Source organism: Ornithorhynchus anatinus, chromosome 11 (assembly GCF_004115215.2).
Source record: "Ornithorhynchus anatinus isolate Pmale09 chromosome 11, mOrnAna1.pri.v4, whole genome shotgun sequence".
Taxonomy (NCBI): domain Eukaryota; kingdom Metazoa; phylum Chordata; class Mammalia; order Monotremata; family Ornithorhynchidae; genus Ornithorhynchus; species Ornithorhynchus anatinus.
This window is the reverse complement of record NC_041738.1, coordinates 37,112,331-37,139,678: the sequence shown is the minus strand read 5'-3', so window position 1 is coordinate 37,139,678 and position 27,348 is coordinate 37,112,331. Positions and strand designations below refer to the sequence as shown.

At 50.0% G+C, this 27,348-nt stretch overlaps 1 protein-coding gene across 1 annotated transcript in view; it reads left to right on the top strand.

Annotated features, from left to right (window-relative positions):
- The first annotated feature begins 1,011 nt into the window (after nt 1–1,011).
- The window catches only part of BCAR1 (BCAR1 scaffold protein, Cas family member), a 111,022-nt gene continuing 84,685 nt past the window's right edge, over nt 1,012–27,348 (top strand). Inside the window, exon 1 of the mRNA XM_029075135.1 lies at nt 1,012–1,344. Coding sequence (XP_028930968.1) covers nt 1,333–1,344 — 12 coding nt within the window. The 5' untranslated portion in view covers nt 1,012–1,332. The remainder of the gene's footprint in view (nt 1,345–27,348) is intronic.

Here is a 27,348-nt window from a genome sequence, read left to right as displayed (position 1 = left end):
ATTAGGTCCGCAGTTCACCCACAGAACACGTAGCTCGCTCGTGCTGTGTTTGAAGTTGATATTATAGATGGTGTTAGCTCTCCGTACGTGTGGATGTGGCTGAGATACCAACAGTCCCTTTCTCACTGTACCTCTGTACGACCAACAGCTCCTTTCTCCCTGTACCCACGTACGATCGTTCAGCTTCCCCTCTCCCTCTCTCGTCACGTCTAAGCGCGGCCCACAGCCCATTTCTTCTTGTACCCATGCAGCGCCAGCAACCTCTTTCCGTATGCAGACTCTGATTAGCGGCTGCAGCTGCCGGCTGCTCCTTGCATTGTCTTAGCCCTGTCTCGGACCCAATTTGACAATGCCGGCTAATATGCTGACTCGCGCGTGTCCGCGCCAGACCGCTTCCACATCATCGTGGGTGACGTGTACGAGACAACAGAAACGGGAACCAAAGCCGTCCGTCCTGCCCCAGACCCATCCAGGCCACCTGGGGTTCCGTCTCCGGTTCCGTCTCCCGAGGAGCGGGGCGCCTCTCCCACCCCATCCCTCAACCCGGTATCGTCCGCAAGCCGGACGAACACGCTCTCTGTTCCGTCGTGCGGAACGTTCACGGAAACGTTAGACCAAGTTGACCCCGCCAGGACACCACTCGTTATGTCCCCTGCTTGACGTTGATCTATTAATGATATTCTCACTCCCTCCGTTGGACCCTCTAGCCGAGGCCAACCCACCTAATAGCCGCCCGTGGACCGTATTTTTCCGACGTTCAGACATCACGCACGGTCGAGGGCCGGGAACTCGGCTCCCCGGGTGTCCCTTCCTCCCCCGGCCTCGATTCTCGGGAGGCCTAGGTGAGAAAAAGTGGGGAGACCCTGGCAAATCCCTTTAGGCCGACAGAAAAAGAGGGCTGGGGTCCCTCCCTTTAATGCAGCCTTGAGCTGGGCGGAGTGGAGAGGAGGAGGGAGTGGGGAAGAGGGAGGGAGGAGAGAGAGAAGAGGAGAGGAGGAGAAAGGAGGGGAGAAGAGGAGAGAGGAGGGGAGGGAAGGGGGGAAGCCGGACTCCAGCCGGAGCGCTTGCGCATCGGGGCAGTTGGCAGCGGTGGGGACCCCTCGTCCAGTGGAGCATCCCGGGGAGCGCCCCCGGGCCCCGAGGAGGAGGAGGAGGGTGGGCAGGGCAGGACTTTTGGGGGACGGTCTCCTCTGGAGCTGCTGTGGGTCTGGCGGCCGGGGGAGGAGCTGGAGCCAGAAGAGCTGGAGCAGCGGCAGCGGCAGCGGCAGCGGCAAGGACATCCTCCGCCGCATCCTCAGCTCCTAGCAACGGCCGGCGGCGCCCAAGGCGGAGATGTCTGTACCGGTGAGTACCGCGCCCGCCGCCTTTGTGCGGGGCTCGCCCGGCCCGGGCGGGGGAGGGCTGCGGGGGCCGCCCCCCAAAAGCCGGCAGGAGGGAGCGGGGGTCTCCCGCCTTCTCTCCCTCCATCCCTCGGTCACCCTTCTGTCATCCCCCATCCCTCCGTCCACCCTTCATCCCTCCATTCCCCATCCCTCCATCCTCATCCCTCATCCTTCCATTTCTCCCTTCCTCATCCCTCAATCCTTCCATCCCTCCGTTCCTCGTCCCTCAATCTCCATCCTTCCTCCTTTCAACCTTTCGTTCCTCTATTCCTCAATCCTCATCCTTCTATCCCTCCGTTCCTCATCTCCCCAACCTCTTATCCCCTCATCCTCCCATCCCTCCATTCCTATCCCCCGTGCCTCCATCTCTCTCCTCCTTCTCTACCCCTTCGTTCCTCCCTCTCGTCGTCCCTTCCGCTCCCTTGGCCTCACTCTGTCGGATGTCAGGACTACCGCGATTTTGGCTGTGATGCCCTGGTTCCCCCGGCACACCCCCTTTCTCCTCCTCCCCGCTCAGAACCCCCAGCTTGTCAGAACTGGGATGAGCCAGGAGAGGGCATCTTACCTCCTCCCTCCTGTTCCCCGGTTCCCTCCGGCTCTACGCGGATCCAGGCTTTGTGCCCCTGGAGACGTTGGGACGGGACTGGTTGCCGGGCACGAGTTTTGCATCTGTCGCGTCTCCGCCGCGGAGTGGCTTCCCGGCCCCTCTCTCCCCGGGCGGGACCGAGGCCGGGGCTGGGCCTCATGTCCGCGTTCTCGTCTTTCTTTTGCTCTGGCCATTTCCTCGGGGCCCCTGCCCCCTGCCAGGGGTAGGCTGTCCGTCCCCTGCAAACCCCTGAAAACCTGTCTGTTCAGAAGGTGGAGAGGAGGGTAGGTGACACCCAGGCAACCCCCAGCCCTGCCAAGCGGTTTTTGATTTCTCCGCTTTTTTTTTAATGTATCTGTTATGAACTTACTACGTGCCGGGAACTATATACTGAGCACTGATTTCTACCGATCATTCTCGAAAACATGAATCATCCTCTTCTACGTTTCCCCCAAAGAACCTGGGTTCTGGCTTTTTAAAGAATGATATCTGTTAAGTGTTTACTACGTGCCAGGCACAACTCTAAGCCCTGGGGTGAACACAAACAGGTTGCACACAGTTCGTGGCCCACACGGGGCTCACGGTCTTAACCCCCATTTTACAGTTGAGATAAGCGAGGCCCAGAGAAATAATAATAATGTGGGTATTTGTTAAGCGCTTACTATGTGCAGAGCACTGTTCTAAGCCCTGGGGTAGATACAGGGTAATCAGGTCGCCCCACACGAGGCTCACAGTCTTAATCCCCATTTGACAGAGGAGGTAACTGAGGCACAGAGAAGTTAAGTAATGAAGTGGCTTGCCCTCGATCACGCAGCAGACGAGCGGCAGAGCCGGGATTAAAACTCAGGTCCTTCTGATTTCCAAACTCTATCCACTAGGCTACGCTGCTTCTCTGGCTTACCAGAGCCCATGGTACCGGCCTCCCAAGGTAATATCTGAAGGTTGGACCTTGCCAGAGGGAGGGAGTCTGTAGGACGTGAGGCCAGCCGGGGCCCAGCCAAGAGACGTGAGGTTCCTGTGCTGAGCGGCTCCCGACCCTCCCGTTAATAATGTTGGTGTCTGTTAAGCGCTTACTATGTTCTGAGCGCTGGGAGAGATACAGGGTCATCAGGTCGTCCCACGTGAGGCTCACGGTTAATCCCCATTTTACAGATGAGGGAACTATGAAGTGAAGTGACTTGCCCCCAGTCACACAGCTGACAAGCGGCAGAGCAGGGAGTCGAACCCATGACCTCTATCTCCGAAGCCCAAGCTCTTTCCACTGAGCTGACGGCGGCTGCCCCATCTCTGCTAGCCAACTTCGGGGAGGCAGCGGATGAACCAGCTGGGGGGCCGCGTGCTCGTCTCAGCAGGTGCCCGGGAAGACCGACCTGGCACGAGACAAGTTTTTGCGGGTCAGGGGCTCCCCTGGGAGGCTGGCATTTCGATCCGAGCCGGTTGTGGGCTTTCTCTCCTAACCCCTGGCCGGCAGGGCGTGGGAGTTCTGAGCGGGGCTGTGCACTGCTCCAACTGGAAAGGAGATCAGATCCTGCAGAGGCACACGTGGAAAACGGAGGATTTAGGAGAAGATGGAACTTTGGGGGAGTGGTGACTCAAATGTGTTTCCACAGTTTAGAATTTCACAGGTGCAGTGCTCACTTAATTTATCGGGCGTGGCTCGGTGGAAAGAGCCCGGGCTTTGGAGTCAGAGGTCATGGGTTCGAATCCCGGCTCTGCCACTTGTCAGCTGGGTGACTGGGGGCGAGTCACTTCACTTCTCGGTGCCTCGGTTCCCTCATCTGTAAAATGGGGATTAAGACTGGGAGCCCCACGTGGGACAACCTGATTCCCTTGTGTCTACCCCAGCGCTTAGAACAGTGCTCTGCACACAGTAAGCGCTTAACAAATACCAACATTATTATTATTATCGGGGCCTCGATTTACCCATCCGTATAATGGGGATTCAATACTTATTCTCCCTCCGCCTTAGTCCGTGAACCCCATCAGGGACAGTGTCCCACCTGAATATCTTGCACCCACTCCAGTGCTCAGTATAGTGCCTGGTACATAGTAAGCGCTTAACGAAAACCATCATCATCATCACCCCGAACCCGGCATCCAATTTCTCTGCTCCGGCCCAAGGCTTTGACCGCACTTGCTGGCCACAGTCAGGTTTGTGCTTTTGACTCCTGCAAGCTTCCCTTGGGGGAAGCACGGCTCTCCCTTCCCTCTCTCTGGGACAGCCGTTCTCTGCCACTTGCCAATCTTTTTTTTCCCCTTTAATGGTATTCATTAAGCACTTATTATGTGCTAGGCACTGTACTAAACGCTGAATAGATACAAGCTAATCAGATGGGACCCGTCCCTGTCCCACGTGGGGCTCACAGTCTTAATCCCCATTTTACAGATGAGGGTCCTGAGGTACAGAGAAGTGAAATGCCTTGCCCGAGGTCACACAGCAAACGAGTGGCAGAGTCGAGATTCGAAAGCAGGTCCTTCTGACTCCCAGGCCCGCGCTCTGTCCGCTAGGCCTGCTACTTCTCTATTTCTCTTCCTTCCTGAGGGGAGGTGGCAACTCCACGGCCTCGTGATCAGGTCCACATAGGGATTGGTAGCCGCCATCCCGGCCGTAGACCGAGGCATGGGTGGCAGCCGTTAGAGATTTCCGTCCCTCTTGGTGCTGAGCCTCTGCTCTCCTCCTATAGACCGTAAGCTCCTTGTGGGCAGGGTTCATGTCTCCTACCTCTACCGCATGTGCTCTTCCAAGTGCTTAGTACAGTGCTCTCCACGCAGTAAGCACTCAATAAATACCAATGAATGATTGAATGAATGCCGCCATTCTTGGGCTACTCCTCTATTCCCGTTGGCCCAGAGAAGGGGACGGCTAAGCGTTCACAGTGAGTGCGTGACGGAGCCAGGATTCAGATACATGGACATCAGTCCCCCGACCCCTACCGCGGAGCTCCTTCCTGTCTCCCTGACTCCCAGGGAGATACCTGAATTAACCCCAGTTTGCACTGACGACTGGCTTCGTCTGCTCCTTAAGTCCTTCTCCTTCTCAGTCAATGGTATTTATTGAGCGCTTAATATGTGCAGAAGACTGAACTAAACACTTGAGAGAGGGCAGTACACCAGAGTTGGTAGACGCGTTCCCTGCCCCCCGAGTACAGTGAGCCTGACAATAGCTCCTTCTTCGTGGGGGGTAGAGTCGAGTCTTAATTAACCGCCGTAAAGTGTTTGGAGATTATTGGATGAAGAATGCTATGTAAGTGCAAAGCATTGTTATTAAGGAATTAAAGAATCTGGCTGAGTCACAGAAGCGGGATCATTCCGAGCAGCAGATGAAAAATGCAGGGCTTCAGCCTTGGAACTGGTGTGATTTTTTTTTCCCTCTTGTGTGGCTGTTTGGGTGTAAAATGAATTTTGGGTACTTCAGTAAAAAAGAAGTAATGTTGAGGAGGAGAAAGGGAAGCGAATAAAACCTCTGGTTTTTCCTTATCTGCGCTGCCTGTTTCTCCAGTACTGTAAAGAGACTCAGTACAAGTCCATCAGCTCGGGCCTGAATTGCAATTACAGGGAACACATGGTGGTTCTTTAGTTTACTCATTGGTGAGAGGCTGTTTCTGCCCCTCTGCTCTTGCCATTTTTCAAGACATTCTGAAACCCAGCCCCTGCAGGCGGTCTTCCCTGAGGAACTGCCCATCTCCCCTCCCTACATTATCTCCCCTCCCTGCATCATCTCTCCTCCCTACGTGCCCCCAACCACCAATTAAGCACTTGCTTGCTACTTTAGCACCTGTGCTCTTACACTCTCCCTTGGAGCACTTCTCTTTATGCTCCATTACCTTCTTTGATGGTAAATTTATTTTTGGGACTGTCCCCACCAGTGGACTGCAAATTCCTTTTTTTTAATGGTATTGGTTAAGTACTTACTGCGTGCCCAGCACTGGACTAAGTGCTGGGGTAGATACAAGATCATCAGGTTGGACACAGTCCACATCCCACATGGGCTCAAGGCTTTAATCTCCATTTTGTAGATGAGGTAACTGAGGCCCCAGATCAGACAAGTGGCAGAACTGGAATTAGAACCCAAGTCCTCTGACTCTCAGACCCCTGCTCTTTCCACTAGGCCAAGCTCCTTCTCAATCCCTTGAGGGCAGGCATCGTGGCTACTTTCGTACTGTCTTAAGGGTTTAGTACAGTGCTCTGTGCTGAGTAAATACTATTGATTGACTGACCTATTGATTGTGGTGAGTGCTCTGAGCAGGTTCTGTGGTGCGGGCAGGTTCCGAGTCGGCTGTCCTGGCCTCCGGCCCCACGGTCCATCGGGTCAGGATGAAGGTTCCTGAGGAAACCTGAGGCAAAAGTGGACCTTGCTGGTGTGCGCAGCACAGGTTAAAAAGCCACGATCTGCTTCGTTGGCCTAAGGGACTGTTGTTGGCAGAGTGGGGGTGTCTCGGGGAAGGTCAGGGAAAGCTTGCGAAAGCAGATTTGTGGAAAGTTACCCAAGGGGACACTTTTATGTCTTCTCAGGCACCGTTATTATTACCGGATTGTTGGAGCCCTACCTGACTTTGGCCTCTCTGCCCGCCTATCAGATGTGGGTGAAATCAGCCTGGGGCTCAGAGCTCCTGGCAGGGGTAAGGGGGCTTAGCAGGGGAGAAGGGAGGGGATGGGCCTCGCTAATGTCAGGCCAGTGGTATGGAAGCCACCCTCTCATCCCAACCCGAAAGCTCAGGAACGAGGGAGGTGCCTAGGATGATGGGTGGAAAATGCCCAAATGTGGATTTCGCTTGGAGAACATGAACTTTCTCTAAATCTGTTTCTTGAGATGTCTGTTCCTGCGATCATGGGGCTGATATCCCCAGCGACTCAGGCCAAAGATGCGGGTGGCAAGGGGCAGGGGAGGAGTGGGTGAGGCCTCGTTTTCTTCTCTCTTCTCTCTCTCTCTCTCCCCCCCAACCTCTTTCTCTCTCTTTTCAAAAATTCTGGAGCCATGGAGGGAGAAGCCTTCTGAAATTGCTTTCATGTGTTGGCAAAAACCACAGGGAGGTTTCAAAGCAGTGCTTGGGGCCTGTGTCATTCCCAGCTCAAAATAGCTGTGGATGATTTCTGTGCCCTTGGACGCATTTGGGTTTTAAGCTCACCCATTCATTTCAGCCCTCATTATCTCAAAGAATGCTGATGCCGGGAGTTCTGCGGCTCAGAAATTACACGAAGCGTTGAGAATTGAATCCCATTCCGGGATCTAGGGAAGCAGCCGAGGGAAGAGGTGGGCTTGGGATCTGACCTACCCAGTTGGCCTTTTATTGAATAGTTTGGGTGTCAGGAAAATAAACCATCAGACTGGAAAAATAGAATCCTTAGAGTTTGCCTGCGACAAGATTCCATCGGTGGAGATGAGGACCTTGTCATAACTCTGTCTCTTCCTCCCTCCCTCTCTTTCTCTCTCTCTCCAGTATTTTCTCCCCCCACCTCTACACAAGTTCAGTCCTTTGGGTCCAGACCTTCTCCTAAGCAGCCTTGGCTAAAAACATCCTCCGGACAGATCATCCTCTTCTGCAGGAGGAAGCGTTTAAAGGAAAGAATGAGAAAGATGATGTGAAAGACTCTTCTTTGCCCAGAGTGTGGTTGAAGGAACAGATACTATTTGTTGCAAGTTGATTTAAAATTCCAAGCGCTATTAATGGGATGGGGGTGGAGTTCAGGGCATCCCCTATGGGCAGAGCTGTTGATTGTGCAAAGAAGAAGTGTTCCCTAGTGGATAGAGCAAGGGCCTGGGACTCAGAAGAACCTAGGTTCTTTTCAGGGCTCTGCTACTTGTCTGCTGTATGACCCAGGGCAAGTCACTTTACTTCTCTGGGCCTCAGTTATCTCATATATAATATGTGGATTAAGACTGCGAGCCTTATGTAGGCTATGGGGCGTGTCCCGCTTGATTATCACGTATCTACCTCAGGAGAGCGCCGGGGACATAGTAAGTGCTCAACAAATACCATAAAAAAATCGTGGGAAGGGCAAGGGCCTGGGAGTCAGGAGACCCCAGTTCTGCCACTGACCAGCTATGAGAACTTGGGCAACTCACTCAACTGTTCTGGGCCTCTGTTTTCTCTATTTTCTCCTGGATTGTGAGCCCACTGTAGGACAGGGACCGTGTCTGATCTGATTTCCTTATATTTACCCCAGTGCTTAGCACCTGAAAAGTATCTTATAAATTCCAAACTTCAGGTATTTGTCTTCCTCCCCTTAGCTCATTAGTTCCTTGAAGACCAGAGACTGGGTCCCTTTCATTTGCTTTGCAAGCACAATTACTTGGTATAGGACTTTTTAATGGGGAGGAAGTGCTCAAAAAATGCTTCTGGTGGTGATTTATTCTGATTTAGAGATGGAAAACTGAGGACAGAGAGTTGACTCTCTGGCTTAATTCTGGACAGGGCTGAGCCCAGGACGCCCAGTGAGTTTTGAGCTCGCACAGGTCAGAGCACTTTCCCTGACCCCTGGATAGAAGCAGCGTGAGAAGCAGCGTTGCCTAGTGGATAGAGCACGGGCCAAGGAGTCAAAAGGACCTGAATTCTAATCCTGTCTCTGCCAGTTTTCGGTTGTGTGACCTTGGGCAAGTAACTTAACTTCTCTGTGCCTCAGTAAGCTCATCTATAACATGGTGATTAATTCGATCATATTTATTAAGCACTTACTGTGTGCAGAGCACTGTACTAAGTGCTTGGGAGTGTACAATATAACAATTAACAGACACATTCCCTGCTCACATTGAGCTAACACTCTAGAAGGGGACACAGATATTAATGTAAATAAATAAGTGACAGAAATGTACATAAGTGCTGTGGGGCTGGGAGGGGGCAATGAATAAAGGGAACAAGTCAGGGTGATAAAGAGGGAGTGGGAGAGGAGGAAAGGAGGGCTTAATCAAGGAAGGCCTCTTGGAGGAGATAAGACTGTGAACTCTACTCTGGAACCTGTAGAATCTGAGTAGCTTGTATCTACCTCACCATTTAGTATAGTGTCTGGCACATAGTAAGCACTTAAATGCCATTTTTTTCAAAAGTCCTAATTGGACATCTTGTGCCAATTTAGATTTCTGGGCTTTCTTTGCATTCTTGAATTGAATCCCTGTATCTTAATGTCTCTTTTCCCGTAGCCATTTAAAGGATTTATTATTTCAAGTCCCTTTTTTATGACGATTTTGTTCCAATGCAGGGTGATAATGAGGTGTACGTCCCCTCCTCAGTGCCCACCATTCTATAAGCTCCATGTGAACAGGGAGCGGAATCTACCAACTCTATTGCATTGTACTCTTTCAAGAGCTCAGTACAGAGTACTCTGCATGCAGTGAGTGCTCAGTAAATACCATCGAGTGATTGTCAGCCCAGGCTCAGCTAATAGAACTGTGCCACGTTTGGGAAGGTCAGAATCTTATTTATAAAAAAAGCCACCACTGAACGTTTAGTAAGGGAAGAGAAGCCTTGCTTATGACAAGTCACTTAACTTCTCTGAGCCTCATCTGCAAAATGGAGATTTAGTAACTTTTCTCTCTCCTATGTGGATTGTGAGCCCCATGTGAGACTTGATTATCCTGGATCTACCCCAGCGCTAAGTACAGTGCTCGGCACATAGTAATCACTTAACAGATACCATTATTATCATTATGGAGCTGGTAAGCGTCTGGCATAGGGCTGGTTTAGTGCTGGTAAGAGGGTATTTGTTTTAGTTTTGTGTTGCTCATTAGACTCTTTACGAACCAGCTGCTGAGCATCTCTGACATTTCTGTGTTTTCTAACCCTGCTCCCTTGCAGGTGTGGAAGAAGAAGGGAGGAAGGGTCTTGTTCTATGTTCTTCTTTCATTTGAAATTTTCATTCTTGTATGTTGGCAGCGCCCCAAGCACTTGGGTGTGATTGCCCTTTGTAAAACGTCTCTACCCAGTGCTGATGATTTATTATTGTGATTAATCTGTGGAGCCCTGCTGTTTGGGTGACAGGAGACTATCAGCCGTGCCTTGGGATCACGTGATGATATTGAGGGCTAGGGAGACTCCTGGCACATCAAATTCTTGTGTCTTTAGACCCCTCCCCAGGCCCCGGAGTGGGTGGATAGATGAAGATGTTTGGTCGTGACCCTGGTGGACAGAAGGCGGCTACTCTCTGGGGGGGGAGACACCTGGTCCCAGAGCTTGTATCCACCCATTTTTTCCCTCGAGTGCAGGAGCCACTACCCGTCCAGCAGAGTTGGGAGGCTTCATCCCCTCCCCTTGTCCAGCTTCCCAGCTCCCGTCAGTCCCAGGCAAAGGCCGACTGGGTAGAGGGTCCCAGGCCTGCTCTGGGGCTAGTTTCCCGCTCCCTCCTCACTCTGGGGCTGGATCCCCATTCCCCCCCCCTCATTCTGGGGCTGGCTCCCTGCTCCCTGCTATGCTAGGGCTGGTTCCCCGTTACCCACTCTCTTTGGGACTGACTCCCCTTTCCCTGCTGAATCTGGGACTTGCCCAGGAAGGGAGAAGGAGTTCCAGAGTTCCTCTAATGCCAACCTTCTCTCTTTACCTCCATCTTGTCTATCTAGCTGCCTTTCTCTCGCCCACATCCTACCTCTGGCCTGGAATGCCCTCCCTCCTCATATCCGACAGACAATGACTCTTCTCTCACTTCAAAGCTTTATTGAAGGCTCATCTCCTCCAAGAGGCCTTCCCTGACTAAGCCCTTCTTTACTCTTCTCCCACTCCCTTCTGCTTCACCCTGACTTGCTCCCTTTATTCATGCTCCTTCCCAGCCCCTCAGCATTTATGTACATATCTGTCACTTGTTTATTTACGTTAATGTCTGCGCCCCCCTCTAGTTCACTCTGGGCAGGGAATGTATCTGTTTATTGTAATATTGTACTCTTCCAAGCATTTAGTACAGTGCTCTGCACACAGGAAATGCTCAGTAATTACATTTGACTGACTGAGTGAATGAGAAAGAGCTAGGTGGAATGAGCTGACTGAGGGAGGTAGTTTGGGAACACTGACTGAGAGAGAGAAACTTTCTCTGTCCCAGTTAGGGGTAATGGCTACTCTTCCAGGGATGCTGGTGGGGGCTGTGGAGAGGGAGGCTGGGAAGAGGAGGACCCTCCCCCACCCCCCATTTCAGACTTGGAATTTTAAAGTCTCAAAGAGCTCTCTGTGCAGTCGAGTGGTCATGGTAGTGACGGGGAAGAACAGAACCACAAAAAGAGCTTGCTTGGGTCTGGGTTTGGAGTCAGAGTGGGGTGGGGAGAAAGCCTGGAGGGCTGCCTGGTGTCCCGGGTTGATACATACCACCTCCTGAGGCAGAATGATGGAGTCAGTCCCCCGGCCAACAGAGGAGTTCGTCCAGCAAAGCTGGGTCCTGAGGCCGGAGCTTTGTGGGCCCCTGACCCTCTGTGAACAGCCACTTTTTCTGCTCTTCCTTGGCTGATTTCATTTTCACAGGGTTCTGGGTACGTTTCCCTAAATCCCTTCCGGACAAATCTCTCTTTCCTGGGTCAGGCCGAGGACATTTACTACCGGCTGCTTATTGAGCGCCGTCGTACATAAATAGCTCTCGGCCTGGGAAGGTTACCTCCCTTTGGCCTCCTTCAGTTCGGTAGTGCCCATTAGGAATCGGGAATTGCAGGCCCTTTGATGAATGGGTTGAAAGTTGGACTTGGAGCCTCTGTAAGCACTTTCCAGCCCCCAGCTGTGACAGCGGCTGCTTCAGGCTCCTTTGGGCTCCTTTAACCATGATCCTCTCCAGTATGTAGGGTGGATTCCCTGAGATGCCTCTGTGGAGCTGTTAGCCACCAGTCCCGAACCTCCTCCCTTCCTTCATCATCGTCATCATCATCATCATAATAATGTTGGTATTTGTTAAGTGCTTACTTTGTGCAGAGCACTGTTCTAAGCGCTGGAGTAGATACAGAGTAATCGCGTTATCCCTCGTGAGACTCACGGTCTTAATCCCCATTTTACAGATGAGGTAACTGAGGCACAGAGAGGTTAAGTGACTTGCCCACAGTCACACAGCTGACAAGTGGCAGAGTCGGGATTCGAACCCATGACCTCTGACTCCCAAGCCCGGGCTCTTTCCACTGAGCCACGCTGCTTCTCTCATCATCATCATCCCACCAGGATTCTCAAGACTTCCTCTACACCTCCACCTTTTGGGTGTGGAGTCCCTGAGATGAGATGAGTTAGGGTAGCCCCCAAGTCTCCCCAGCTAGCCTTCCGTCCCTCAGATTTTCCCTCTATCACCCACTCGCTGCTGGCTACCCACAGGGCTGGGTTTGCAAAAAAACTGAACGGGAACCAGAGCCCCCAGGATGGCTAAGAGTTCAACCCAGGCTCTCTGGGGTGCTGGGCCCCGGAGCACTGGCCAGGCCCAACCGGGAAGCTGAGCCACGTGGACGCTGCCATGGTCTCTGGTCATCCCCACATCAGAAACCGCTGGAACCCAGGATGGGATGGGGAAGTGGAGGGGTTCACGGTGGGGATTGATGGATGTTTGTTCCCCCTTGTGGGGTTCTGAGTCTCAGGGCAGGGGAGATTTCAAAATCCTCCCTTTCCCCCACCTCCCTTTCCTGTCCTCACTTTTCTCTCTCTCAGAAAGCGAGGGCCACTGTGGGTTGATGAAAGCATATCTCTTGCCCCTTAAAGAGGCCCCACCTGAGTTATCTGTGCTCTTCCCCCTCCTTCCAGGACACCTTTCAGTGTCAGGGCAAGTATTTTCAAGGCTAAGTGCTCTAAAGCAGCAATCAATCAATCCATCATCATTTCGTTTGTCTACTATTCCTGATTACCCCAGCCTGAATTTTGGACTCTCCAGGCACTACTCTGCCCTTCTTTCCTTCTGACCTAGACCTACTTTGTGGCATCCCTAGTAAAGCTTCATAAGACCATTAAAGGCCATTTGGGGGGTGGAACGAAGATCCGCTTTGTGCATTCAGCCTTCAATAGTGACATCAGATGTTTTGGGGGCACTGAACGCCCCTTGTTCCACCAACCCGGTCCCCCTGCCTGCCCCTCCCCCTCCCCAAGACACCCCCATGGTTGGGGATGTAGATTCTAGCTTTCCTAACTTTTTTCTCCTGATAACCTCTTATCTAGGAATGTATCCAAACGCTGCTTGAACTCACTGATATTTTCAGCCTGCCCAGCTTCCTGTGGAAATGAAGGAGATTGGGTTTGGTGACCAATAATTCCAGGTCCCCTGAGCCCACACATGCCCTTTATGATTTTGTAAAACTTTTTTATGGTACTTGTTAACTGCCTATGATGTGCCAGACACCGTACTAAGCACTGGGGTAGATACAAGCTAATCAGGTTGGACACGTTCCATGTCCCACAAGGATCTATCTTACAGTCTTAATCCCCATTATACAGATGAGGTAACCGAGGCACAGGGAAGTTAAGCGATTTTCCCAAGGTCACAGAGCAGACAAGAAGTCCTTCTGACTCCCAGGCTCATGCCCTATCCACTAGGCTATGCTGCTTTGATTGCAATTGCAACCATGCCTGTCAGCCATCATCTTTCCAGGGTGAAGAAAGACTCATTCTTTTCAGTCTGGCCTCCTGGAAAAGTGGCTGAGTTGTTCCATTCCCTAGATGTCTTAGTTGCCTTTTTGCATATTTAGGAGACAATATAGCCTAGTGGAAGGAACATGGGACTGGGAGCCAGAAGAACCAGGTTCCAGCTTCAGCTTTGCACTGGCCTACTGTGTGACTTTGATCCAGTCACTTCACTGATGTGCCTCAATTTCCTCATCTACAAAATGGGGATTCAATAACTGTTCTGCCTCCTACTTAGACTGTGAGCCCCATGTGGAACAGGCATTCTCTTGAATTTAACCCAATGCTTAATATAGTGTTTGGCACGTAGTAAGCGCTTAACAAATAATAACGATGGTATTTAAGCTCTGGGCCCTGTTCTAAAAGCTTATGATTTGTTAAGGGCCTGCATGTCCCTCCATGTCCCATCTCCCAAACCAGGTTTTGAGACCTCCTTCTGATGCACAGAAAGGGTTCGTCATCATCATCATCATCATCAATGGTACTTATTGAGTGCTTACTATGTGCTGAGCACTGTACTAAGCCCTTGGTTCTCCCTCCATTAGTGTGGATGATTGAGAGTTGACTACACATTTTGACCCCCTTCCTTCCTCCAGCAGTAACCCCAATTGCAATAAAAATGAAAGGTCAGCACGAACAGTGGTTTCTGCATGCTAATTAGAGAAGCGGTGTGGTCTAATGGGTAGAGTCCAGGCCTAGGAGTCAGAAGGACCTGAGTTCTAATTCCAGCTCTGCCACTTGTCTGTTGTGTGACCAGAGAAGTGTCTCTGTGCCTCAGTTACCTCATCTGTCAAATGGGGATTAAGACTGTGAGTCCCCTGTAGGACATGGACTGTGTCCAACTTGATTACTTTGTATCTACCCCAGCGCTTAGAACAGTGCAGGGCACAGTGCAAGTGCTTAACAAATTCCGTAGAACAAAAACTAAAAGAAAAAAACACAATAATTTGCCTGTGGCAAGGCAGCCTTATTTTTTTTAATGGTATTTGTACAGCACTTACTTTGTGCTGGGCACTGAGCCTCAGCTCAGGCCGTCAGTTGTCCTCCTTTGCCAAATGTTGGTTTAGCTTCCCAGTCTAATAAAATCATCATTCTGAATGCTCTGTGCCTTTGCCTGGGCGTCCTGCCTTTCTTCAACTATTTGTTTATTTGGTCTAGTTTGTTTGAGGTCTTCCTTCAGGATCTCCTTGCCTTCCCTTGCCGTGTTTGCTAATTACAAGGAGGATTACCCACTTGTCAGCCTAGATATTTCACACGCAACTGATGAGTAGGTTATGTGGGGAGCCTTGCTTATTGTTGCGCACACGCCACTCTTCTCTGAGTTGGCAATTGTCTATAGAGCTTATTTGCCTGCCAACCATTTGTAGGGAGCCTAAATACTCCTCCACATTTGCATGTCAACTACTGTTAATTAACTACTGTCTCTCACGGACTGTCCCTTCTGCCACTAGCTACAATGCAATACCAGTTGCTCCCAGTAACTTGCAAGAACCCTGAGGGCTGGGATGAGCCTTTCTCTGTAGATCTAGGCTGCGAGCTCGCTGTGGGCAGGGAATGTGCCTTCCAGCACTCTCCCAAGCGCTCAGTACAGTCCTCCGTACACAGAAAGCTCTCAAATATGAGTGATTGATTGATTGGTCCCCTTTGAACCCCCATTTCAGTTCATTGCCAACTGGAGGCACCCACTCAGTATACGTCATTGCCTGTCATTTTCTGGGTAGGCTGGGCTTCCCTTGAGCTTCCTGAGAAGTGTCCTGGGTGTACAAAGGAGTCTGCTTGAGGAGGTGACTCATGATCATAATAATAATAATAATAATAACAGTATTTGTTAAGCTCTTACTTGGTGCCAGACACTGTACTAAGTGCTGGGGTGGATACAAGCAAATCATTCAATCGTATTTATTGAGTGCTTACTGGAAGCAGTTGGGAGAGCACAGTACAACTCTAACAGACCCGTTCCCAATCACGTTCCCAATCTCGTGAGAGAAGCAGCGTGGCTCAGTGGAAAGAGCCCGGGCTTGGGAATCAGAGTTCATGGGTTGGAATCCCGGCTCTGCCACTTGTCAGCTGGGTGACTGTGGGCAAGTCACTTTGCTTCTCTGTGCCTCAGTTCCCTCATCTGTAAAATGGGGATTAAGACTGTGAGCCTCATGTGGGACAACCTGATGACCCTGTATCTCCCCCAGCGCTTAGAACGGTGCTCTGCACATAGTAAGTGCTTAACAAATACCAACATTATTATTATTATTATGTTCGACACAGTCCCTGTTCCATGTGGGGCTTGCAATCTTAATCCCTATTTTACATGCGAGGTAAGTGAGGCACAGAGAAGTTAAGTGACTTACCCAAGGTCACACAGCAGACATGCGGAGGGGCCTGGATTAGGACCCAGCTCCTATCAGGATTATCGTTCCCTAGCTCTCATCCTTGGGATTTGGAATATGTCTGCTGGCTCTCAGATGGGAGGTTTCCTAGCCCGGGCTGGAGCTTGGGTCCTAGCCTAGGATTGGCACTTTGGGAATGTAGGTCACGGGCGCCCCAGGGGATGGGCACCGCAGACAGAGAGGCCCAGAGCTGCCCTCTGAACACTCCACACTCCTCGGCCCGCCTGCGGAAGCTCACAGTGGAGCTTTTATTGTCAGTGTGGGTCACGATGAGACCAGGTGCAGAGGAAATTGGGTATCTGAGGAGCCAGGGTCAAAGAGAGGAAGAGGAAAGTGACTCCCGACCTCTCCTCCTCCCCTCTGCTTCGGCCACCCACCCTCTACACCACCCTAGCCCCCAAGGATTTTCACTGGGTGATTGCTGCTGTCGCTGCGGCATTTTCTCTCTCCCTTCAGTCCTGGGTCGGTCTTGGCGTCTTGTTTGCCGGAAAAGAGGGTGGTTAAAATATGAAGTGAGAGTGATCACACTCTTAACGACTGAGGGGGGAGGTCACAGCAGGAGGTTGACAAGAGACAACTCTTCACACATGCAGAGTCTCCTATTTTAAAACAGATATAAGCAACTCCCCCCACACTAATCTGAACTTAACCTCGCTCCTCTCCCACTACAACCCAGTCTGCATACTGGGCTCCTCTATCATCACCTACTCACTGGGGCTCCCTCTTCACTCAACCACTGCTGACCGCTTGCTCACGCCCTCCTTCCTGCCTGGACCTCCGTCCCCTCTCATATCTGAGACCACCACTCTCCTCATCTTCAAAACCCTACTAAAAGCATATCTCCTCCAGGAAGCCTTCCCTGACAAATCTCTCATCTCTCCAGCCTATTCACCCTCCCTTCCGTGTTGCCTATGCTCCCCCAAGCCTTTGGATACTCACCCCTCCCTCAGAACTCTTACATCCTCTGTTGCATCCCGTATAGAAGCAGCACGGTGTAATGGATAGAGCACGGGCGTGGGAGTCAGAAGGTCATGAGTTCTAATCCCAGCTCTGTCTCTTGTCTGCTGTGTGACCTTGGGCCAGTCACTTCACTTTTCTGGGCCTCAGTTACCTCATCTATAAAATGGGGATTTAGACTGTGAGCCCATGTGTGACAGGGAATCTGGACAACTTGATTTGCTCGTATCCACACCAGTGCTTAGTACAGGGCCTGGCACATAGTAAGAGCTTAACAAATGTCATAAATAATTATCTGTAATTTATTTTATTGTCTGTCCCTCCCACTAGGCTATAAACTCTTGTATTATGCTCTCCCAAGCGCTTAGTACAGCGCTCTGCCACAACAAGCCATCAATAAATACCACTGATTGATTGATTGAAGCAAGTGAAAATTCCCAGAATCTGTTTAGAAGATGCTAAAGATTGCATTCATCCTGGGGACATTACCCACGGACAGAGCAGGTGCAGTAAGTGACTGAATTAGGGCTTCTGATATAAAAATTTTCCAACTTCTCCACTACAGCCGTACAACTTTCATTTCCATAATGTTGTAGCGCTCCTGACATTGAATACATGTCATTGACACAGCTGAGCAGTGCCCAGGGCGGTTCTCTCTGCTCCCACTTTACAATCTGGCTGCATTATCGACACCAATTATGTTTCTGTTCAGAGTGTATCATCGCTTCCTGAACTCCTGACTCTCATTTCATTACCCTATTTTGTTTTTATTGCATCGGAGAAACCTCATCACTCCTTCGGTTCTCTCTCTGTCGCTGTCTGCTGGGTATCTTTTTATTTTTATTTTTAAAGAAAAGGAAAAAAATAAGCAGTTCCTAAAGTTGGGGAGGAAGAACATCTCTGGCTTAGTGGAAAGAGCACAAGCTTGGGAGTCAGAGGAGTCATTCATTCATTCATTCAATAGTATTTATTGAGCGTTTACTATGTGCAGAGCACTGTACTAAGCGCTTGGAATGTGCAAATCGGCAACAGATAGAGACAGTCCCTGCCCGTTGACGGGCTTACAGTCTCATCGGGGGAGACAGTCAGACAAGAACAATGGCAATAAATAGAGTCAAGGGGAAGAACATCTCATAAAAACAATGGGAAATAAATAGAATCAGGGTGATGTACATCTCATTAAACAAAATAAATAGGGTGATGAAGATATATTCAGTTGAGCGGACGAGTACAGTGCTGAGGGGGTGGGACGGGAGAGGGGGAGGAGAGGGAAAGGGGGGAGAAGAGGGTTTAGCTGCGGAGAGGTGAAGGGGGGGTAGAGGGAGCGGAGGAAAAAAGGGGGGAGCTCAGTCTGGGAAGGCCTCTTGGAGGAGGTGAGCTTTAAGTAGGGATTTGAAGAGGGGAAGAGAATTAGATTGTCGGAGGTGAGGAGGGAGGACATTCCAGGACCGCGGGAGGACGTGGCCCAGGGGTCGACGGCGGGATAGGCGAGAACAGGGGACGGTGAGGAGGTGGGCGGCAGAGGAGCGGAGCGTGCGGGGTGGGCGGTAGAAAGAGAGAAGGGAGGAGAGGTAGGAAGGGGCAAGGTGATGGACAGCCTCGAAGCCTCCAGTGAGGAGTTTTTGTTTTGAGCGGAGGTTGATAGGCAACCACTGGAGGTTTTTAAGAAGGGGATGTGGATTCTAATCCTGACTCTGCCATTTGTCTGCTGTGTGACCTCGGGCAAGCCACTTAACTTCTCTGTGCCTCAGTTACCTCATCTGTAAAATGGGAATTAAGACTGTGGGCCCCACGTGGGACAACCTGATTAGCTTGTATCTACTTAAAACAGTGCTTGGCACATAGTAAGTGTTTAACAAATACCACAATTATTATTATTATTATTAATATTATCTCCAGGATAGTAATGATTTGGAAGGTTGGCAATCTGAAGAGAGTTTCCGATGAAACTCCAATGAGTCTTTGAGCCTCTGGGAATGCAGTGGATGATGTGTACCTTTTTGGGTCTGTGTCCTGAGGAGACCCCACCCAAAGAAGAGGACAGGAACCTGAAATAGCATCATAGGGTGGTTTTGTTGCTCCACTTCTTGCCAAAGGGGCAGAGACTGCGGCCTACGGACCCGGAGAGACCTGCCGCTGGTCCCAGAGTCAGTCAGGGGCAGACCCACCTGGCTCTGTCCCCGGGGCCCGCCCGTTCACCTTTCCCCATGGTTCTTACTCGGAATGGGGGTCATAGTATTCTTTGAGTGAACCCCTAGAGTCAGGGCACCGAGAGTAGGGGCAGTACAACTCAAGTTAGTGTCACGTTCCCCCCCACCCCCCTCCCGGTTTTATGGTATTCATTAGCTGCTTACTATGTGCCAGGCACTGTACTAAGCACTGGGGTAAATATAAGCTACTCAGGTTGGACACAGTCCCTGTCCCACGTGGAACTCACAATCTTTATCCCCATTTTACAGATGAGGTAACTGAGGCGCAGAGAAGTGAAGCGACTTGCCCGAGGTCACACAGCAGACAAGTGGAGGAGCCAGAATTAGGACCCGAGTCCTTCTGACTGCCGGGTTCCTGCTCTTTCCAAGAAGCTTACATTCTGATAGTGGGGAGAGAGTAGTCAGAGGAAGTAATTAAATGGACTGGCATCTATTCAGAAGTATATAAAAAGAGAAGGTAAAAAGAACATATGCACATATCTCCAAGGTGGGTAGAGATAAGTACCTAGGTCGTGGAGATTGCGGGTGGGTGTGTTTAATGTGGAGGAGTGAATGTGAACTTCTGGAAAAAGAGTGACATAAGCAACAGGGCGAAAGCAGTTTGAATTTATGATAAAAGGCAGCCAGGCCTAAACAGGCCAAAAAACTCTGAGCGCCAAGAATCCTCAGGACAAGGTGCAGGCTGCTTTAAGTCAGACTTACCAGCCCACAAAAATGTTTAGTAGTGTTTTTCACGCTTTGTACAGCACTCCCTTTACTTGCCTTGGTCAAGTTGCAATTGGCAAGGCTGGTTGAACTATTTTATTGAAGAAACAACGCCTCCTCCTCCCCCCACCCCCACAACCCTCTTCATTTACCCTCCTGTCCAATCCTCTTCCCGTCCCACAGGCAAGCTAGCTTAAGGACTTTGAACGACCATTCCCAGATCTGAAAACAAGAATTCTAAGAAGTCTTGCTATTGGGGAAAGCTAACAAAAGATCAAATGTTCAATTATCGTCTGCATCTGTATGCCAGCCAGCAGCGGGCAATGGGGCGGGGAGGCCGGTGTCCCTTTACTGCCCAGAATGTTTTGAGGAGAGTAGGGAAAACGCTCTCACAGCATGGAAATCTGAAACTTTAGCTACACGAGGGGTGGGCAGACCCAGCACCCGACAGTCCTGAAGACCAAGAGACCCGGATTCCCTCCGACTTCCTGAGTGAACGTAGATGAGGCCTGGGCCTTCTTGGCGCCTGCAGCCCCAGTCCCCCTACCCCTGCCCTCTGGAAAAACTGGTCTGCGAAAACCTGGGTTTTGCCGCCCCTGTAAACGAGGTGATCCTTGAGCCGCCCAAAATGATTCTGACCAAAGTGTTTCTGCCGATTCGAGGGAGCAATATCACGTGGGAACAAATCCAGGACACCTTTTCTCCCGTGAAATGATTAAAGCAGAGAGCTGGCAAAGGCTTAAATAGTATTTGCCTCATGGAGCAACACACAGGGTGTTACACCGAGCAAGTTTTCAGGCCCACACTCAGGCCCGTCTCAGGTCCGTGTCAGGCGCGGCCAGGGGTTCCTCCCGAAGGTTCTCCGAGGTTGCCGGGGCAACTTGCTTCATTCCCTTTCCAAGCCAGGACCCTGAACGGATTGGTCTCCTTCTGTCAGGTCCCATTTCCTAGCGTGCTCGCGACCGCAGCCGAAGTGCTCCTCGTTGTGCTCGGGAGTGCAGCCGCTTATTTCGCCCCTGGCCACTCACGCCACTGTCCCGTGCTGCAGCCGCCCATTGCCTGATTTGAACTCAGGTCCGCTGGACTGGAAGTGGCCCATGTGCATGGGCGTGGGACGTGGGGAGAAGTGACATCTCCATCCCCAAAAAGATCTACAGAATTTCCCCTGGAGGAACTGATTATTGAAGAGAATTTGTCTTTGTTTGGTAAGGCTAAATTCTCCGAAAAGCAATTATTGAAACTCCTAAGCATTCATTCATTCTATCGTATTTATTGAACGCTTACTGTGTGCAGAGCACTGTACTAAGTGCTTGGAATGTACAACTCACCAGTTGCTTGCTATCATCCTGTGCTTCCTGAATTGAGGGTAGGGGGTGAGGATGGGGGGGGGCGGAAAGTTGTTGGGGAGATTTAAGGGGGCTGTGGACACTAACGTTGCGGGACTTTTGGGGAGCTGCGGAGGGATTGTGGAAACTGAGTCGGCTTCCTTCACTCCCTGGGTGTTCCCCCTACACTCTGCTCCCAGCTCCCTCCCTTCCTTTCCTCCTCATCCTTCCCGCCTTTCAGCTTTCAAATCTGCAGAGTCCAGGAAGATGACTTGAGGGCTCTCTTACCATCTCCCAGCCCTTGTGGACCCTGAGATATACATGTTTACACGCACATACACAAGCATACGTGCACATCCGGATTTGAGGTGTCTCTCCCTCCCAGCTCCCTGCAAGGGGCCGGTTGGATTCAGTCAATATTTACCGAAGGCCGTGTTCCCTAGCCGGTCTTGAATCACCCTTCCTGGTCTCCATTAACGCTCCCTTAGGTCGGGAGTGAGAGGAGTCCGTCCATGTGAGAATAATCTTGGGGCATCTCTCTGTTCCAAGTGAGGTCAACATTTAACAATAGCAATAGGAGTCCTAGTAGTAATAGACTTTAATGAGCTCCCATTGGGAACACTGAATGTACTGTACTAAATGCCAAAGGCCACCATCTCCCCCACATTCTCAGTGTTGTGCAGGGGGGTCTTCTGCCCTGGCCATGATCTTTCTTTAATCCATCTCCCATTTGCTTTTCTATTCATTCATTCAGTCGTATTTATTGAGCGCTTACTGTGTGCAGAGCACTGTACAAAGTCCTTATTCTATCAGAATGTCGAAGCGGCATATCCATGCCCAAAGGATTCTTGAAGGCCGATTGGATGGATCGAGGCCTTCCCCGATTAAGCCCTCTTTTCCCCCGCTCCCTCTCCCTTCTGTCATCTATGCACTTGGATCTATGACCTTCAGGCATTTGATATTCACCTCACTTTCAACCCCACAGCATTTATGTACATATTGATAAGTTATAAAATATTTATCATAATAAATACAGTGGATAATAAGTTATAATCAGAGTATTATAAATAATTATCTTTGTAAATTAATATATAATTTATAACATGACAAATACTCGCTGTAACAAGTTATGATAAAGTATACTAATTTATAATTTAATTACAACTTATTTATATTAACATCTGTCTCCCCCTCTAGACTGTAAGCGTGTTGAGGGCAGGGAATGTGTCTGTTGTCATGTACTCTCCCAAGTGCTTCGTACGGTGCTCTGCACATAGAAAACATTTAATAAATACTAATGATTGATTGATTGGTTGGTCGAGGATTCCTGGGGATTTGGTTGAGGTCTGGAGATGTGGGCTGCCGTTGCTTCCCAGCTAGGAAAATCTGGAAGGTCGATGCCGGACACCCATCCGCAGTCTCTAGTCTTTCCCACCCGGCATTCCCTACGTCAAGGTATTGGCACCACCTGACAGTGATCCCCAAATAGCTGGAGGACGGAATCCAGATCTTTGGGTGCTGCCCAGGGAGCTTCCCGTTCTCTTGGTTCTGGCTCCTGCATCCTCACTTCTGGGTAGCCAGGGAGAGATAGTGTGCCTGGAAAAGGCTCTGCAAGGATCTGTACCTCTACTGATGTAGTAGAAGGAAAGGTATCTATTGAGCGCCAGATGCATCCTCAGATAGGCAAGAGAGGGGAACCTATCAATCATATTTATTGAGTGTTTACTGTGTGCAGAGTACTATACTAAGCGCTTGGGAGAAGCAGCGTGGCTCAGTGGAAAGAGCCGGGGCTTGGGAGTCAGAGGTCAGGAGTTCGAATCCTGGCTCCGCCGCTTGCCAACTGTGTGACTTTGGACAAGTCATTTAACTTCTCTGTGCCTCAGTTACCTCATCTGTAAAATGGAGATTAAAACGGGGAGCCCCACGTGGGACATCCTGATCAGCTTGTATCCCCCCAGTGCTTAGAACAGTGCTTTGCACATAGTAAGCGCTTAGCAAATACCACCATTATTATTATTATTATTACAATGTAACAGAGTAGGGAGACACGATCCCTGCCCACAGTGGAATCTTGGTTTTGGGTGATTCCCCAAATATTTCTAGCTCTAGTGGGGAGTGTGTAGGTCAAGGGCATAGAGGTCAAGGTTGAATCTGGCCTGAGCAATTTCTGCTTGATATCTCCTAATTTAGGGCTTGGAACGGCTAGCTACAGCTGCTCCTAGCATGGCCTAGAGGAAAGAGCACAGACCTGGGAGTCAGAGGACCTGGGTTCTCATCCTGAATTGCCAATTTCCTGCACTGTGACCTGAGAAAATCACTATATTTCTCTGTGCCTCAGTTTCCTTATTTGTAAAGTGGAGGCTCAATACCAGTTCTCCCTCCCCACAGACTATGAACCCCATGTAGGCAAAGACTGTGTCCATTGTAATTATCTTGTACCTGATAGAACACAGGCCTGGGAGTCAGAAGGACATGGGTTCTAATTCCAACTCTGCCACTTCTCTGCTGTGTGACCTTGGGCAAGTCACTTAGCTTCTCGGGGCCTCAGTTCCCTCATCTGTAAAAATGGGGATTAAGACTGTCCGACCTATGTGGGACAGGGACTCTGTCCAATCTGATTATCTTGTATCTACCCCAGCACTTAGTGCCTGACACATAGTAAGCGCTTAACAAATATCACTATTTTTTATGGTTTTATGGCTGAGATAGACACTAGGTAATCAGGATGAATACCTACCTGTCCAACATAGGGCTGACAAGTCTTAATCCCCATTTTACAGATAAGGTAATTGAGGCAAAGAGAAGTTAAGTTATCCATCCTAGGTCACAGATCAGACAAGTAGCTGAGCCAAGATTAGAACCCAGGTCCTCCAAAATAGCCACAACTATAGCCACAAATAGTGGCTCAAGCACAAATAGCCACAAATAGCCACAATTTATTTGCAATTTCATTTATTCTCCCCCTGTTCCTAGTGAGGGGTGGAGGAGCGAAAGGCTGTATTAGTGGTGAATCTTTGATGCTCTGCAGTGAGACTGGGTTAAGCCACTGTTCAAATATTAAAATAATAATTGAGTAGTCCCAAGTATCCCGTTTCTTTTGTCTAAGAAGAAAACATGACTAAATCTACCTACAGAACCAGAAGGGCAGGGTCCTCTGAGAGGCAAAGTTCTGACTGGACTCTCTTCTGCTGTAGATGCATGATGCATTTTTCCAAGCTCACTCCCTATCCCCGTGCATCCTAAAGGCGCTGAAACACTGGATGCAAAACCCTGGATGGTAAATTAGATTTTACCCTTTTGTTTACTGTTAGTGTTGTTCCAGAGTGCCCCAGAGCAATTAAAGTTTGTATTATTGTTCATCCTCATTGGCCCTGGCTAGGATTCCTGCCGTGAGCAGACAAAGGATGGATTGCCAGGCCCTCTGGGTTTCCTTTGTGCCATTCTCTTACAATTTAACACATTTTTTAGGGCGGAGGGGGAGAAACGGGAGCTTCTTTTTCTGGGCTTCACCATGTGCTCCTTAGATGGGTGGGGGAAAAAAAACTGAAATGAGACTTTTGTCTTTTCATGACTTCAGAGTTTGTTGGTCCATTAGCCTTTTTGGCCCAGGATAGAGTGCAAAAGAAGAAACTGGGGGCCCTGAGCCCCACTGGCTGTTTGCATTGACCCCGACTGCTCTGAACCTTGGACTGGCCTTGAGGATGAGCCAGCGCGAGCCATTCCAGGGAGGGAAAATCAAGAGTGGAAGCTCCTGATCGACCTTCTGCCGCTTTATATATATTCTGCTGTGCTTACACTCTTCCACCACGTGTCTGCTTAATGTGCCTTTCTGTTGAGCGTTCAATTATTTATTTGGATTGCTCGCTCTATACTTTGTGTCAGTCTTTCTTATTGGAGTGTAAGGTCTTGAGGGCAGGGAATATGTCACTTGATTGTTTTGGACTTGCTAAACGCAAAGTGAAAAAGCACGGCATGACAACTGGTGGTTACGACTATGACTGTGGTTACTGCTACTGCTATTAATAATAATAATAATAATGGCATTTAAGCGCCTTACTATGCGCAAAGCACTGTTCTAAACGCTGGGGGATACAAGCTGATCAGGTTGTCCCATGTGGGGCTCACAGTCTTGATCTCCATTTGATAGATGAGGTAACTGAGGCTCAGAGAAGTTAAGTGACTTGCCCAAAGTCACACAGCTGACAAGTGGTGGAGCCGGGATTAGAACACATGACCTCTGACTCCCAAGCCCGTGCTCTTTCCACTGAGCCACGCTGCTATTACTATGGTTTCTACAGCTACTATTATTCATTAATTCAGTCGGATTTATTGAGCGCTTAGAGTGTGCAGAGCACTGTACTGAGCCCTTGGGAGTGCAATACAAACGGACACATTCCCTGCCCACAACGAGTTTAAAGTCTAGAGGTGGGAGGGAGAGGGCTTGGTGGGGGAGACAGACATTAATATAAATAAATAGAATTACAGTAGTGGTATTTGTTAAGCGCTTACTATGTGCCGAGCACAGTTCTAAGCGCTGGGGTAGACACAGGGGAATCAGGTTGTCCCACGTGGGGCTCACAATCTTTATCCCCATTTTACAGACGAGGTAACTGAGGCACCGAGAAGTGAAGTGACTTGCCCAAAGTCACACAGCTGACAAGTGGCAGAGCCGGGGTTCGAACCCATGACCTCTGACTCCAAAGCCCGTGCTCTTTTCCACTGAGCCACGCTGCTTCTCTGATTACAGACATGTACATAAGTGCTATGGGGCTGAGAGGGGGATGAGCAAAGGGAGCAAGTCAGGGTGACACAGAAGGGGATGGGAGATGAGGAAAGGTGGGGCTTAGTCTGGGATAGGCCTCTTGGAGGAGATGTCCCTTCAAACTGTTACCTCTCCTGCTTGTCTCATGCCTTCAAGTCGTTTCCGACCCGTAGCGATGCCACGGACCCATCTGTCCCGCAACGCCTCGCTCTCCATCTGCAATCATTCTGATGGTGGATCCGTAGAGTGTTCTTGGTAACAATAAGGAAGTGGTTTACCACGGCCTCCTTCCGCGCAGTCGACTTGAGCCTCCGCCCTTGACTCTCGCCGCTGTCCGGCTCGGGGGAGTTTTGACTTGTAGCAGATGGCCTTCCACTGGCTAGCCACTGACCAAGCTAAGAAGGGAATGGACAGGTCTCTGCTTGACTCTCCATCCCAGAGTCGAGACCGGTAGAGGACTGGAAAGCCTCCAGGTACGACCCTGAGAGGTTAGCTACTACTACTGTTGCTATGGCTACTATTCCACTACTACGACTGTTACTATGGCTACTATTCCATTACTACGACTGTTATTACGACTGTTATTACTCCCCAAGCAGCGTGGCTCAGTGGCAAGAGCCCAGGCTTGGGAGTCAGAGGACACGGGTTCTAATCCCCGTTCTGCCACTTGTCTGCTGAGCGATCTTGGGCAAGCCGCTTAACTTCTCCGGGCCTCAGTTACCGCATCTGTAAAATGGGGATGAAGCCCATGAGCCCCACGTGGGGCAACCTGATTACCTTGTATCTACCCCAGCGCTTAGAACAGTGCTTGATACATAGTAAGCAATTAACAAATACCACCATTATTATTATTATTATTATGTGTTGGCTGTAAAAGATCCATTCTTAAGCCCCTAGCCTTGAACCCAAGGCATTTTGTGTTAGAGTATTAAGGTGGTCCAGTTCTCCAAAGAAAAATAGCTGCCCTTTGGTTAATGGGTGATAGAATGGAAGTTTGAGAGATAGAGAAGTAAGAGGGCTGAGAAATTAGAGGAAGAAGTCAAGCATTGGTTTCTTACTTCTGTCTATGCTTGATGCTTACAGCGTAAGAACATACGCAATGCCGTTCCTGGATCTAAGCAATGGTCCAGCTAGCTCAAGAAACATGGCCTAGTGGAAAAAGCCTGGGTTTGGGAGTTAGAGGACCTGGTTTCTTATTCTGGCTCTACCACTAGCCTGCTGTATGACCTTGGGCAAGTCACTTCATTTCTCCATGCCTCAGCTTCATCTGTAATATGAGTCAATACATGTTCTCCTTCCCACTTAGACTGGGAACCCCAAATGGGACAAGAACTGTGTCTGACATGATTATCCTAAATGTACCCCAGCACCAAGTGCAGTGCTTAGCACATAGAAATCCCTTAACAAATACCCTCATCATCATCATCATCATCAGTGTTCTGTCTATGACTGGTAATAGGATGCTTGGAAGAATGGGGTGATGGTGCC